Below are 16,874 nucleotides of genomic sequence, written 5' to 3'. Positions count from 1 at the left end.
AAAATGTATAAGCTATAATATTAAGTGAAAAAGTCATATCCAAATCTAAATCTACAGCAATATCTCAATGTTCAAATAACCTTTTGAATCAAAATATTATCAGGAGCGATTTCTGGGCATTGGAATATAGGATGATTGATCCCACCCCATATTATTACTCTTCCTGGTTTTCTAAATTTTCTACATATTTTAAATACATGAGTTACTCTTGGAGTAGCAATAGTAACAATTATACAAATATATTCAAATGCAGAAAAGTAGGAGTGCAGAGAGAGACTTTCTTAGCACTGCTAATGAAGGAAGAGTTCCCTTAGGATGACCACAATCCATGCATAGTGGCTCTGAGTCACATGACTGGATTTAGGTTGACACTGGGATTACAGATGTCCTGGGATGAATTTGGTAACCATGCTGACCTTAATGGCCATTCATTCTTTCTTGCTGTATCCTTTAGATGTTTTATTTTGGGTGATACACATAAAGCCACCTGGGTTTCAGTGAATTCTTGATACATCTTAGGCTCCCAATAAATACTTTGATGAGTGAACAAATCATCATCCAGCTGACAGCAAAGGTATGATGTCTTACACATGTAGGAATTATATGTGTTTCCTATCTTTGGCATTCATTTTGTCTTCACGGATACTTATATCTACACATAAACATACACAAACATACAGAATGAAATCATAGACATGCAGGATACCAAAGCTAGGAGAGCTCATCTTTCTTACTTGGGTTTCATGAAAATCAAAGCTTAAAGCTCTAAGTATGGGCTGTCCAATATTGCAGCTATTAGTCATGTGTGGCCATTTAAATTTAATTTAATTTAAATTTTAAAAATTTTGAAATTTGATTCTTCAGCCACACCAGTCACATTTCAAACCCCAGTTGGCTAATGGCTACAATCTTGGTGCTAATATACAATATTTCCATTATTGCAGCAAATCCTATTGGACAGTGCTTCTCTAAGGCATCCATTATATATAATGAATTAACTTGTCTCCTATGAAACTAAAATGGTACTTATGTAGCATCTTTGGGAGAAATTAGGAAATAGTTACTCAAATCATTTTCCATGTCCTAAAATTCAGAAGAGGAACCTTGGTTGAGAAAGGCTAGGACATCTTTGGCTTACAGATCAGAAAGCTGAGGCCAAAGGCAGAGGGAATGGATGAGGTCACAAAGACTTCAGACCCAGGTCTCTTGATTTTCAGTCCAGTACTATTTCCAACACACCATGGCCAATTGTTCAGGTAACTGAAACCACTCAGTCAACATGGGTTTGCAAGACAGATAAAAATAAAGGAGTTAGGAAGACTAGGGGTGGCCTTAAATTATGTATTCAGTTGCCCATGTGTGAGGACACAGGCTGTGGGAAGATCTGAATATGTTTTTTAAGGGAAACCCTTGTATTCTCTCAGACCACAGATGTGAGAACAGCAGGAGGACATGAGGATGGCCAGGGGTGAGAGGTTGGCATTGATGGATGTAATGGAAAACACCAGAGGCTTTGCAGGGAAAGGAAATTTTCAAGTAGCTAAATAGCTCTGGAACATGTTGCACAAAATGGGACCTGATATTCCTTGAACACAGAGTGTGTGTGTTTTGTGTTCCACAGTTATTTTGCTGAAAGCCAGGCAACATGGACATAATTAGCACATTTTGATGGAGGAAGACTCAGAGGATCAGAGGTAAGGTAGATTTGCCCAAGGTCCCGTTAACCGGGAGTGATAAAGCTGAGAATGTGAAATGGATGACCTGACATTAAAACTTGTACACTTTCTACTAAGCCAATTTGCATGAGTCTAAATTCCGTGTGTGTGGGACAGTGACATACATGAAAGACAGTTCCATTTCTTTACAACAAGGTACTGAACTTGTGGACTGACTTCTTTTAGCCATAGACTATGGTCAACATAGCTGCTCACCCTAATTAGATATGTTTTGGAAATGTCAGTTTTAATTTAACATATGATAACTATGTTATGAAATCTTAAACTGCACAGAATATCTATTGTATGAGCCTCAAGAACCGACTGACTATATGTTATTAAAAACATACTGATTGAAGCTAAGGACACTATGTAACAGAGACGTATCTCATTATATAACAATTAACTCTCCAATAGGTTTCCAACAATCAGGTGGTATTTATTTAATGAATAATAACTGCTTTGTGAAATATAAATTAAATACATACACAGGAAGCTTCCTTTACAAAACTTCCATTTTTAAGTAGAATGGAGGCCAAGGCTTGACCAAAAGTCCGATACTTCTCGTCACCACAGAAAAAATAAATCTATGCACTGCTGGAAAGCTCTGAAGTGTCACATGAGGCTTCCCAAACCCAGCTCTGCACTCCCAGTGAGGGTAGCTGGGGCAGGGGAAGGGGAGTCTCTACAGAGAGCTTAGGAAGAGCATTTCCTTCCCTCATGATCACATTTACCACCTGCCAAAAAAGAATCTAGACTCAGGTACTGATGGTAATATGATGAAAAATTAGTACCCAAATTTTATGTGGTACTGTGATTAAATACGTTTCAAAAAATTGTAAATTTTATTTTTAATTGATATACAATGATTGTATGTATATATTTATGGAGTACAATGTGATGTTTTGACATATGTTTACAATGTGGAGTGATTAAAATGGGCAAATTAACAAATCCATCATGTCTCACACTTTTTTTTTTTTGGTGAAAACATCTGAAATCTATTCTTTTCACAATTTTGAAATATATAATGCATTTTCATTCATTAGAGTCACCATTCTGTGCAACAGGTCACTAGAGCTTATTTCTCCCACCTAACTGAAACTTTATGCCCTTCAGTCAACATCGTCCCTTTCCCACCTACCTGGTAGTCATCATTCTACTTTCTACCTCTATGAATTCAATATTTTAAAATTCTACGTGTACGTGATATTATGTAGTTATTTGTCTTTCTGCGCCTGGCTTATTTCACTTAGCATAATGTCTTCCAGGTTCATTCATTTTGTTGAAAATGACAGGATTTTTCCCCCTTTTAATGCTGAATAGTATTCCATTGTGTATATACAGATGCTCCTTGACTTACAATGGAGCTAGGACTCACTCAATAAGCCTATCTTAAGTCGAAAATATGATAAGTCAAAAATGTACTTTTGACTTATGAAATTTTCAACTTACAATAGGTTTATACTTTCTTAATACTAAAAGCAATGCTGAATGCATATTGCTTCTTTTGTCATTGGGAAGTCAAAAAAGTGGAAGTCAAATTATCATAAATTGGAGACCATCTGTACACAGCATTTTCTTTACCTGTTCCTCTGATGATGGACACCTAGGTTGCTTCTACATTTTAGCTGTTGTGAATAACGTACAGTGAACATGGGAGTGTAGCTATGTCTTTGGCATACTAATTTCAATTCCTTTTTTTTCCTTTTTTTGAGATAGTCTTGCTCCGTTGCAAGGTGCCAGGCTGGAGTACAGTAGCGTGACCTCGACTCACTGCAACCTCCCCCACCGGGTTCAAGCAAGTGTCCTGCTTCAGTCTCCCGAGTAGCTGGGACTACAGGCGTGTGCCACCACGCCCAGCTAATTTTTGTATTTTTAGTAGAGACAAGGTTTCACCATGTTGGCAAGGATGGTCTCGATCTCTTGACCTCGTGATCCGCCCGCCTCCGCCTCCCAAAGTGCTGGGATTACAGGTATGAGCCACTGTGCCTGGCCAATTTCTTTAAATATATACACAGAATTGAAATTTCTGGATGATATGGCAGTCCTGTTTTTAATGTTCTGAGGAACCCCCATACCATTTTCCGCGATGGCTATATTAACCTACATTCCCACCACCAGTGTACAAGCGTTCCCTTTCCTCCACACCCTGGCTAACACTTGTAATCTTTCGCCTTTTTGGTAATATCCATTCTAACAGGGGTGTGGTTTTAATTTGCCTTTTCCTGATAATTCGTGATGTTGAGCATTTCTTCCACATAGCTGTAGGCCATTTGTGTGTCTTGAAGTGTATATTTAGATCCTTTGCCAAATATGTCTTTTACACGCACACAAATGCAGACAAATACACTTGCAAATAAGAATTTCTTGCTTCTTTTTGTGGCTCTTTTTTTTTTTTTTGCAGCAGGGGAGGTATAATGCCTTTTCTCTAATTCAGCTTTGAAGCAACTTAATGAAACGACATAGAAGTCTAAGATAAGACACTACAAAACAGGAGCTGAAGCCCAGTCCCTACCACTTTCTATGACCCTCTGGTCACCTTTCAGCCTCTTTTAGCTCCAATTCTCTTCTTATCTAGTAAATAAGGAAGATGATTCGTGTTATACAACATTACCAGAAAGATTAAATGAAATTCTGTATATAAAACATTTAGTATAGAATCCATCACAAAGTAACCACTTGATAGATCCCAGCAACTACAATAAAGTAATATTAATTAATTATTAGCATGGTTATTATTTTTACCATCATTAATATTGTAGCACCAATACTAGATAAAGCATCCTGAAGAAGGGCTGGAGTAGAGGTAATACACTAATCTTCCCTGAATTATGGCAAAATTCCCAAGTAGATGCAAATATCGTGGTCTGCTTTCATGACGCTTTTAAATCTGGTCCTCTTAGAGCTTGAGCTCCTCAAGGAGTCTGTATGGGGGAACGTATCACAAGAGACCATTTGATGCAGGTCTCCACCTTCAAGCCACTGTAGTATCATTAGACCCAGATTCCAAGTACTGTAAGGGAGAATCAGAGACAGAAAGTGACTTGCTCAAGGTCATATGATTAATTAATGAACAGTCAGGGAAGCAGACCAGAGGCATCTTGTGCCTCAGTTTATCATTCCCAAATTTTATAAAAGTTCTACCTTTAGTTCTGCAAAATTAAAAAAGAAACATTTGGAACAGTCAAAAATTGGGTTTATATGTATATATATTCATATATGTAAATATGTACTTATATACACACGTGATACACACATAAATATATATATACACTCCATATGTAAAACATGATATGATATAATATAAAATAATTAATATAATATAAACCTTTTTGCCTATTAACCAGGGGCCATCACAAATCCTGAGCTCATGGAGACAAGACTAGTACCTCCATCCCAGAGAAGGGCTATAGCAAAAGAGGTTTCCAAGTTTCTAATAACTAAGTGAATCTTAGCACCCATTCCCTTAAAAATATTTGTTATTATTTATTTGTTTCTATTAGCAATCATTTTTTTATTCCCTGACCCCAAATTTACAACATGCTTATATGTGCCAGTCACTGTGCTAGGTGGCAGAGATATCTTTTGAACGATAACAAGAAATACCTCAAAATCCCTCTCCAAGTCTGCTTCGCTTCCAACTTTCCCTCTTCTTGGTAGGAGAGAAAGATGGGAATCAGCACTATACAGAATACACTCACCTTTCAAAGAAATGGCCATCTATGGGTGGGAACCACTCCAGCGTCACAGAGTCCGTTGTGTGACCCACAACTTGGGGGGCGAGGGGAACAGGCGCCGGTTTCCTGGAGGGCTGCCAGCTCTGGTAGATCAGGTCCAGGTAACAGTGCATTCTGGCGACTTGATTGGGCGTGAAGGAGTCTGTACAGTCGTCATCTGCAAGCAGGCAGAGGGAGAGATAAGCACCAAGCCACGAGGGCGGGCAGGTATGCGAGAGAGTTATGACGGCTCCTGGTGGCACGAGAGCCAGCACCCAAGTTGTTCCTTGCCAACTCAGGGCTGGCCTCTTCCAGCGCTCAAGAGTTAATGGCCTGTGAACAAATTAGTGTAGTCATCACTTCTGGAGACAGGTGAGAGGAAACAGGAGGGAGGGGAGGGTGGATGGAGCTGAAAAAGTATGGCTGAGACTGGGAAGGGAGCAGCCCAGAGGTCATGGCAAAGGACACAGGCAAGATGAGCTATTTTCCACGGGCCTCGAATCCACTGGGCACTAAGTCAACAATTTCATTACTCCCTCCCTCCCTCACCCTCCACTCAGTAACCCTCATTTATTCATTCATTCATTCATTCACTTGTTCATCCACTCACTCATTTAATCATTCTCTGATACACTCACTGGTTCCAATTCATTCCTTCACATTCTTTCACCCATTTATTCATTAATTTCACTATTAACTGATGCAGTGATATTGCCCTTCAAACAAACCTTCTGATTGTCTACTACATTTCTGCTCTGTGCCACAGGGTATAAAAAGATGAAACTTTAAAAGTTCCTGCCCATGAAGAGGTACCCAGTCTAGTTATGGAGGCAAGATCAGTCCAATGTATGAGTCAAGGTTGTTACAAGGCTGCTAAAGTCTGTGATGTCAATCACTGATAAAGGGAGGAAGACAGCATGGGTTGGGTGGCGGAGGCAGGAGACCAGGAAGGCTTCTAAAGAACTAAAGAAGGAGATTGTTGAGGTTGATCAGATCCCATGACTAATATTGGAAAAGAAAGGAGAGGGATTGCAGGATAAAGTGCTGCATGGCTACAGAGGCTTGGTGCCTAGGCAGAGAGCACAGACCAGGGAGTCAGGCAGACCTGGGAACAAGCCAGTGTAGTGTGCGTGCGGAAAACATGAGCAGTACCATCTCCCCTCGGTGCTGCCATTGGCGCGCTGTGCTTCAGACACGTTAAACCCCTTCCCTTCTCACAAGTTTTGGAGCATGTACTACTATTTTCCTTATCTTACAGAAGAGGATATTAAAGGTCAAAGAGGGTAAACAACCATTTCAAAATCACAAAGCTGGGGATACAACTGGGATTTGAACCCACGCAGTCCTGACTTCAAGGCTGTGCTTCTGATCGATATGAGAACTTATTTTCAAGCATAAATGAGACGTTGTATGGATATAAAATCCTGCAGGTGGTTGATAAATGGGAGTTGAGCCTGAGTCTAAGGGAGCTTGGAACATAATGTCTCAGGTGTCTTTAGATCTAAGGACCTTTGATCCTGCTCTCCCTTTTCCAGGGTGTGACCTAAGACCTGGCCCTGAGGGAGAAGGCTTGCTTCCCATTTCTCCCTCCAACAGTTTTATTTAACTGCCCCAGGGGAGCACAAGGCACCGTTTTGGCTTGGTTTCCAAAAACACCACTTCCCAGAGGTGTCCACCCAGTCAGGGAGCCCATAGCTAGGCCCCAGACAGAGGAGCAGAGGGCTCTTCTGATCTTAAAATGGACTGGCTACTGGGAATACTGTAGTATATACTGGTTTCTTCTTATTAAACAAACATTAAATACATTTGAGCACGTGCTGGACAGTTAGATAGAGTCTTGAGAATCCAGCTTAGGAAAGGGGCAGGGGTGTGAGGGAGGTTCTACACAAAAGCTACCTTAAATCCCCTTAGTAATCTTTGCCAATCTCCTTTCCAGCACTCCATGGAAGTCTTTAACATATTTGGAGAAGCAGAAGAGCCCAATGTCTGTTAACAATCACAGTATAGTGACTAATCCAGTAACCAGATGCCACCATATATCTCCTGAATACCAAACATTCTATGGCTCCCTATTGCGGGGAAAAATATCTCACTCTGTAAAAGGCCAGATCATTCAGTAGTTTTTTCTTTGTTGCCATGAACTTTGTACTTCATCTTGAAAGCCCTGGAAAAGACACCGAATAGGTTAGAGGCAGGAGAAGGGCATGATGGCTAAGGGAAGAAGTGTGGCCATGTGATTAGATCAGCGCACACAGAATCTATGGACAAGTGATTTTCTGCCCCCAGTGCCTCAGTTACCGCATCCATGAAGTGAAGACAGTGATGATAACGCGATTGCTCATCTCAAAACACGGCCAAGGTGCAGGGATGTGGGGCACTGAGAGCGATGCCTGTCCTATGATAAATGCTGGTAAATGGGAATTGGGAATAGTGTGTGTGTTGGCATGTGTGCGTGTATGCTTGTGTGTGCTCATTATATGTGAGTGTTGGAAAACTAAAAGCAGTGGAAAAAATACAGAATATAAAACACTCATTCTCTTCGATCTAACAATAAGGAATTTATGGATTCAAAAGATAGATACTGTTAGATAAACATGGGTAAAATATACATACAAGGATGTTTCTTGAAGCATAATTTATAATAGTGAAAATATTAGAAATAGCACATCTGTTCATTCATAGGGAAATGGCTGTGTACTTTAAGGCACAGGCATAGAACAAATACTAATCAGCCTTGACCAAAACATGAGATAACTTTAAGACTCAGTTCCCTCGTGCATCAATTGGGGGCATTTAAATAAACGCCAACCCATGGAGTTGTGAGGACTCAATGAGCAAGGGCACAAAAAGCATTTACCAAGATGAATGATGCTGAAAAACAGTAGTTTTTTTCCCTGTACAAACTTCTATTTTACTTGCTTCCCCCACCCCCCCAAAAGTGTATTTTTTAAATAACTTAAAAAGTAACCATTTCGCATTTGTCAATAAAAAGAAAGTTTGAAAAAAATGGATAGGTGATGGAACCTGATAAGGAGACATGAATGTATTTGAACTTTAAAACTGAAGTCAAAAGCTATCCCAGGGTACATTACCTGGAGACTTTGAGGCTATCAGAATCTTGGGAGAGGTACCAAAGGGTTTTCATTTATCACAAAGCTCTGTCTCAATCAGCTAATGTCTAGAGTCAGCCCCGCGTGGCCTCCTTCCCTACCAATGCCTTTCCTCTCAATATCTGTGGCCACTTCATCTGGTCTCTCCTCTTGTTCTTCTGCCTGCATCTTGTCCCAAAGCAGAAGGAACTTTGGGACTTCAGCACCGATAAGCCCGAGCCAGTCCCCATGCTGTTGATATAGTACCCTGGGTTTGGTTTGCTAACTGAACCTCGCTCTCAAGAACAACTGTTAGTCTGTGACTGAAAGGCCACACTGCATGGAGCTTCAAGGCATGAACTCCATGGCTTCACTCCAAGTGGGACCTTGGGCACAATGCTGAGCCCCCGCCAACCACATTTTCACCCACCATAAAATGAGGAATAAGACATTACCTGCCTCATAAAGCTGATGAGAGCATTTAACAAGCTAACTAATGTCTAGTGAATGGAAAACTAAGTTGCCTTGTGTAAAACTCCCTGTCTTTTTGTTTTTTTAAAATAATGGTAATAATAATAGTCATAATAATAAATGTAGATAACAAATTTGTAATAAAAAATTCACTGTAGAATATCTGCAATATGTCAAAAATGTTACAAAGAAATAAACATTACTCTGAACTCATTACCGATAGATAATAAAACTGATGTCTAATGTATATGTGTGTATATGTATGTATATAGATGTGTTTGTACATGGATGTAAATATCTATAGTAAATTTCTGTAATTCTTATCATCACATACATATATATACAGGTCTTATACTACATATATGTATGACTTTCTGACCTTTTCACATTAAATAGTCAACAAATAATCCTACTAATCAACCTTTATGAACACTAATTATGATACCAAGGATAGTTGTTTTTTTTTTAAACTTTCATTTTAAGTTCAGGAGCACATGTGCAGGTTTCTTACATAGATAAACTTGGGGGTCGTGGGAGTTTGTTTTATAGATTACTTCATCACCCAGGTATTAAGTCCAGTACCCATTAGTAATTTTTCCTGATCCTCTCCTTCCTCCCACTCTCCACACTTTGATAGACCTTAGTGTGTGTTGCTCCCCTTTATGTGTCCATGTGTTCTCATCATTTAGCTCCCACTTATAAGTGAGAACATGCAGTGTTTGGTTTTCTGTTCCTATGTTACTTTGCTAAGGAAAATGCCCTCCAGCTCCATCCATGTCCTTGCAAAAGACATACTCTCATTCTGTTTTATAGCTGCATACTATTCCATGGTGTATATATACCACATTTTCTTTAGCCTGTCTATCACTGATGGGCATTTAGACGAACAACAGTATTAAGTGCTTTACTTGTACCATTACACCTACAAGCAGGCAAGGTGAGTATGCTTATCCTCAATGGTATTAATGAAATAATTGAGGCTCAGAGAAGAGAAGTAAACTGCCAAAAATCAAAGCTGAGGCATGGAAGAGTCAAGTTTGGTCCCTCACTCCAAATGTCATGCTCCAAACTACCATGTCACTCGACTGCTCATGTCCTTCAACCGTCTTCTCTACCATCTTTAGTTGCCCTATAATGTCCTATCACATGAATACCTTGCAGTTTATTCAGCAGTCTATTACCTTTGGGCTTATAAGCAGTTTCTCATTATTCACACATATTTTTCCTCTATACCCGGCGTATAGTAAATGCCTAATAAATATTTAGGAAATGAATATCATTAAGAACATTCTTGTGGTTAAATCCTTAAGCATACCAATTGATTTACTTGCTTTGGATATATTCCTTAGAAGTGGAATTGCTGGGTCAATTTATGTGTGGATATTAAGAAGCCATGACACACAGAAACACAGGGTCAAGACACTTGCTTCTGTAGGCTAGAGAAAGCCTGGTTTCCTATACTTTTGAGGACCACAGTGTCCTCCTCCAGAAACTCTCGTAGCCAGTTATCTCCAGGAAATAGAACTGGGTCTGCTGCTCTTTTATCTGCTGAGGGCTTATCCAAGAGTTCAACATGACTATACCCCTCTGGAGCTCTGTCCAGCCTGCCTATTGAAATAGGCTTCCCCCCATCACCCACCTGGTGCCTCCTTGATCTGAGCATCTGGGGCCCTCTCAACCTTTCCCAGAACCAGAAAATGAGGCAGATAATTACTAGTTAACAACACAGGCTCTGCAGCAAGAAAGGCTTGGGTCTAGGTTTCACCTTTGCCTTGTTTTATCTTTGTAACGCTGGGCAAGATACTTAGGCTACCGGAGCTACATTTTCTGCATCTGTAAAACTTGTGCACCTCCTTGGGCTACTTAAGTCTCCTACAGTGTCTGGCATATCATACGTACTCAAGAACTACTGCAGGCCTGAGCTAACCAATATGGTAGCCACCAGACCGTGTGGCTCTTCTGATTTCAATGAGTTAAAATAACTTAAGACTGATAATTCAGGTCACCAGTCACACTTGTTGTATTTCAATTGTTCAGTTACCATACTGGTAGTAAGGTAGTGGTACAACACTGGCCAGCACAGATACAGGCTATGTCTACCTTCATATAAAGTTCTGTTGGCAGTGCTGCATCACAACCCTTTACCCTACCAGTGATCAGGCCTGAGGAAGAAGCACCCGGGAAGATAAAGCAACGAGAAGTGGAATCAGCAATGTCTTCACCCAATTGTCTTGATGAGACAGCTCCCATGCATTGCTCTCCACATCCCTGAGAACCCAATCCTGTTCTGCAGTTTGAATTTCATCCAGCTGCTTTTTGTCACCTCATCTATCAGAAATCCTAAGGAAAACAAATATTTCAAAGCTCGTGGTCACCTTGAATATGCTTTTGTGGGTATAAGTTTGTTTTCGTAGCTCAGTGAATTAGTTCTGCTGTTAATGCGTCACTGAGCTGAGGGGCTCCTTTAAAAGAAAAAAACAATAAATCAATCACCCTTTAGATCTGTACAAAGGGGAACAAAAAATAGTTAGTTTTGGGGGTCTGGTAGCTAGCGGTAGCTCCTAGGCCCCTAAGAGGCCGGCAAACTTCCAAACTTACGTTATTGTTTATTTTCCATGTGCGTTCAGCTGGCCAAGAAAAGGTGCTACAGAAGTGAAATGGAAGCAGGGCTGTATAAGGGGATGGGGCACCAGATGTGGAGCGTCAGCTTGGCTGGGAATGGAAGCTCAGTGGGAATCTGCTTTTCAGGAAATACCCAGTACCCTGGCCTTTTTTTGAGCGCTCAAATCTAAGACTCTTTACGGTACTAGAGGTACTGATTGACATTTCAATTCAGATTTGGACCACATGAATCTTACACTGGAGAGGTCCCCAGGGGTCCTCAGCCCAAATGGACAAGCAGAAAGGACCAATGGGGATCACAGAACCCTTTGGGTTCCAGCAGCAAATTCCATTCTTCAAATGAAATGAGGCAAAACCTCAACAGAAATGTAAAAGTCGGAAAGGGGGTGTATTTTCCCTGGCTCCAGCAGAAATGAGAGCCTAAAGCCCGACTCATATAGTCACCAGGGCAGTCCCCTGAGGTATCTCTGTGGAAGAGAATGTAAAAGCCACCCAGGTTGCTCAATTTCCCAACTCAACTATCAGCTAGCTCTCTTTAGAAGAGCAATACAAGAGTAAATGACAAAAATGCAGCTGGGTGCGGTGGCTCACGCCTGTAATCCCAGCACTCTGGGAGGTTGAGGTGGGCGGATCATGGGGTCAGGAGTTCAAGACCAGCCTCATCAACATGGTGAAACCCTGTCTCTAATGAAAATACTAAAATTAGCCAGGCGTGGTGGTGGGCACCTATAATCCCAGCTACTCAGGAGGCTGAGGCAAGAGAATCATTTGAACCCGAGAGGCAGAGGTTGGAGTGAGCCGAGACCATACCACTGCACTCCAACCTGGGTAACAGAGTAAGACACCATCTCAAAAAAAAAAAAAAAAAAAGAGAGAAAAATACGTGGAGTCAGACATGTGACTAGCACAAATGACTTCAGTGAGCCTCAATGCTGTCATCTGTAGAGTGGGAATAGTTCTGACTCCACAGATTATGCTCTCAATTAAATGAGAGAGAGCATATTGGCCTTTAAGGACAATATTTTGTTACATGAGTAGAAATATTGCTTTTAATAAGAATCAATTTTATATACCCGTTATAAGAGAATGTATTCATTTTTCTCCTTCCTTCCCTCCAAACCTCCCTCTCTTCCCTTTCTTTACTTCTTCCTTTTCTAACAAACATTTATTAAGGACTAGCCCCTGGGCTAACTTCTGAGAACAGAGTGATATACTAGATGCAATCTCTGCCTTGATAGAATTTGCTTGTTCTAGTGGGGAAGAGACATCAAGTTGAGTATGATCATAGAATTTGATGCTGGCTTGCCACGCGCAATAGTGTGGATTGTGACTAACACAAAATCTCTTAGCTGAAGGTGCAGTGGTAAGGGCTATGACAGCCCTGAGGAGGGGGTGTCTTGTTCTAATTTGCCAAAGATGCTAAAAGGGCTCAAAGGCCTTGATGTATCCTGTGCTAAAGGGAAGTACAAGGCATCTCCCAATGCCCCTAACATTGTTATGTTACTAGTGATACACAAAAGGACTACGATAAGATACATGCAATTAGGAAAAAAAAAAAAACATACCCAATTTCACGTCATCATTTTCTATTTGCAAAATCTGCAGCACTCTTATTGTTCTTGCAAAACATAATAGAAGAGGATGTGAGAGTTTTATGCTTATCTAAGGGACACATGGACTAAATAAAAAAGGTTCAACAACAACCACTTTAGAAAATTGTGCTGCAAATTTAGGAAGGATCTTAGAGATGCAAGTCCAATGATTCCATTTTCTTGAGAAAAGTGAAACCCACAAAAAGAATGACCCAAAGACATTAGGTGGCTGAGTCGCAGAGCTAGGCCTTCCATCCTTAGAAAAGGTAAGTTGCTCATTCAAGGCTCCCCTGAGCCAGGATTAAATCCCACATTTGACATTCAGTCCTGTTCACCCCACAGAATGTAGGGCCCTACCTGCATAGCTCATGAAGTTGTTGTAAGGAGTGTCGAAGAAGCTATGAAAGCCACAGGTGTCATTTCCTGGCTCTGGGTCACCGCAGGACTTGTGTTTGGGGACTGGGTTGGTATCATTGCAGAGGTCTCCAGTCTCGAAGGAGGGCTCTGTCTCCATGCAGGGGTCACTGCAGGACTGGATTTCTGAGATGCCTCGGAAGACGTGATAGAGGCCCAGGCTGTGACCAATCTCATGGATCATGGTGTGGGTGTGCCCAGGCACGCCATAGAAAGATGGGTTCAGGACAATGCCACCTGTAAGGGGAAATCCAGGGAATCAGGGAAGCTAGGTACTCTGCTTCTTGGTGCAATCACCCCCAAGTCTACCAAGGAGAAAGAGATGCTGCCCAAAACAACCACAATCTTCTCCACCCTATGACTCCATTGCCCTGAGAACTGTTACAACCTGTGACATGAATCATGAGCTATCAGAGCAGGAAGGAACCTCAAAAGTCATTTTCTACAATTCTTCGTTTTTCATATGAAAACACCAATGCTTTAAAGAGGTAAAGGCACTTACCCAAGGCGATTTCAAACTATTTCAGTGGAGAGCGATTCAGAAACTCTGATTTCTCAGCCAGTAAACCTTTCTGCTGCAAACTTTCCCTTAGAAAGTAAGACCTACCCCTATATTCAAATATTCTACATATTCTTGTCTAGACAAAGCCCTCAGGTTCAGACATCTTGGTTCTGGTTCTTATTTTGCTTTCACTAACTCTGGGACATTGAGTGGATTAATTAGCATCTCTGAATCTCATATTTTCATCTCTGATGCTGTAAGAGCATGAAAACTCATGTAGGTCAGCATCATGCTGTATTCACGATTCTAACAGTTTTCATACTAGCAAATGTCTCTTGAGGAGAACTCTTAATCAATGTTCTACTGTTAATGACTACCACGGGGCCTGGAGCAGAGTATCATATTCAATGTGTGTTAAATATTTGCTATGTAAGTCAACTGAAGAAGTTTGAGAGGTTTAACTAATCAAGTGTGAGCAGCTAGAATAGCACCTCCATACATCAAGTGTATCACCCCAGACCTACAGAAGCACAACCTGTATTTTGAAAACAGCCTTGAATGACTTGTCTGTATATTCTGGTTTGAGAAGCAATGGACTATACCACATGCCTCCAAAGACTGAGCATTGCTTAGCTTGGGGAGATAGAACAGATCTCAGCAGAATCCATGGGTAGTATTTGTGCTGTATTCATTTTAGGAAAGATGTATACAGGCTGGCAGAGAGATATTTAAACTTTAAAATTTGAAAGTGTTTAAGGGAAGGTTAAAAATCAGGTCTGTGAACCTTGAAAGTAGGCACTTTGGGTGTAGAGCAGCATCTTATAAAAGAATGATGAGGAGGTAGGGGCTTGTTGATTTGAACTGGCAAGCCCCACATGGGCTTGAGGAGAGTTTCATCTTAGACTGAACCTCTGGAACGGGTGTGCCTGCTCAGTCACGGCACACAGAGAGTCTATGTAGAGGTCTCTGATTTTGAAGAAGGGCTCGGGGTATGGGTCCCTGGAGGACTTGATTTCTGAGATTGAATTTCTGAGCAATTTTGAATTGCTTAGAGCTTTCTAACACAAAGATAAAGATGTATGAGAGGGCATATGAGTGTGTGGGTGTGCACATACACATGGGTATGAGAAGGGGGCAGGCAGAGGCAGGGAGGAAGAGAAATTGAGACAGGAAATCTTTCTCAATTATTTTCTGTCAATCATAACATGAAACACAATCCGCTTCACACCCAAGGCTTTTTCCAGGGATCATGATGTCACAGCAGAAAAAGAGGGTAAAAAAATATGGTTGTAATAAATTGGGTTTGATTGGCGCTACTGCAGAGAAATTACTTATGAGCAGCATCTCTCCGGATGGGGAGAGGGCAGCCTGGAGTCCGGCTGGAGTTAGCTGACATGGGTTGCAATCCCCGTTCTGCTTCACACTGGCCTTGTGACTGTGGAAAAAGGACTTTGCATTTCTGGTGAGCTCTAAAATAAGCAGCGACAATAATGATGACAGAGTGATGCTCTGTCTCCCCATGAAGCTTCATTATTAAGGTAATGAGAGGACAGGACCATTCCAGGGATGATGATTGGATTGCAGACTTGATGTCTAAGCTAGCCCTGTTTGTTTTACCTCATCCCCTCCCAACTCATACCTTTTCACAGAGTGACAGCACTTGGGTCCCAGTCCTGTTTCATTGCTTCTCTTATCAGGTGAAATAGCTTGAGCCTGACATCATCCTGAAGAACTATAACATGCTATGGATTTATAGCCTCTCTTATTCCTGGCCCTGAGCCAGTCTCTGAAATTTATGGAATTATCAGGAGTATTTTGTTCTAACTGTAAAAGTCTGCTGCTCAACCATTCTCAGACTCTGATCATGGCCCTTCCAGTTGCTTTTCTAATAGAACAGAATTTCAGAACTGAGAAGGGTCCTTGGGGTTTTCTGGCCTCCTAGGACCTGCTTATTTAATATTGAAGGACACTGAGGCCTGAGGAAGGAAAGAGAATTGCCTAAGGCCATACTGCTAAGTCAAGTCACAGTTGAGAACGAACACAAATTTTGGCTTTAGTATAGCATTACTCCCATACACCATATTCTAGGTATGTCATATAAGCTGATCACCTTCAAGTTTGCCTAAGCTGCATGCTCTCTTCTTAGGAGCTCTTACAACCCCATCTGTCTGCCTGTCTGCCTATTTATCTACCCATACATCATCTATCTCAGGACTTCTCAACCTCAGCACTACTAACATTTTAGACTGTGTAATTCTTTGTGGTGGACACTGTGGACATTTAGCAGCATCACTGGCTTCTACCCACTAGATGCCAGTATCATTCCCCCATTTGTAATAAGCAAAAATATATCTAGATATTGCCAAATATCTCCTAGGGCATAAAATCCTCCCAGCTGAGAACAAGTTGATATTTATCTTTGTATTTATTTATACAACCACACATTCGCGCGCGCACACACACACACACACAGACAAATTGGTTGCATTCTCTAAAAAACAATTGAGAAATGAGAGTCGTCTGGAGGTAACTATGTCTATGCTTAATTCAGCAAGACTTCTATTATTTGAATCTCTCATTTCCAAGACAGCATAGCAATGGAGCAGCTACTGGACTCTGTTTCACCAGGAGACCAGGCAGGCTTGAGGATACATCCAGCACTGTCACTGCTGAGCCAGAACATTCTCAGATAAAGATGTTCACTGAGTCATCACGATTCATTCTTGTAAATAATGGGAACATTCTACCAA

General features: G+C 41.1%; 1 protein-coding gene across 1 annotated transcript in view; it reads right to left on the bottom strand.

Annotated features, from left to right (window-relative positions):
• PAPPA (pappalysin 1) overlaps positions 1-16,874 on the bottom strand; it is a 255,070-nt gene that overhangs the window by 178,497 nt on the left and 59,699 nt on the right. The window contains exons 4-5 of the mRNA XM_032251598.1: positions 13,566-13,859; positions 5,420-5,612 (exon numbers count right to left, since the gene is read on the bottom strand). Coding sequence (XP_032107489.1) covers positions 5,420-5,612; positions 13,566-13,859 — 487 coding nt within the window. The remainder of the gene's footprint in view (positions 1-5,419; positions 5,613-13,565; positions 13,860-16,874) is intronic.

The sequence above is a fragment of the Sapajus apella genome, unplaced genomic scaffold, assembly GCF_009761245.1.
Source record: "Sapajus apella isolate SASKATOON/1434 unplaced genomic scaffold, GSC_monkey_1.0 scaffold76, whole genome shotgun sequence".
NCBI lineage: Eukaryota > Metazoa > Chordata > Mammalia > Primates > Cebidae > Sapajus > Sapajus apella.
This window is presented reverse-complemented; position numbering and strand designations above follow the sequence as displayed.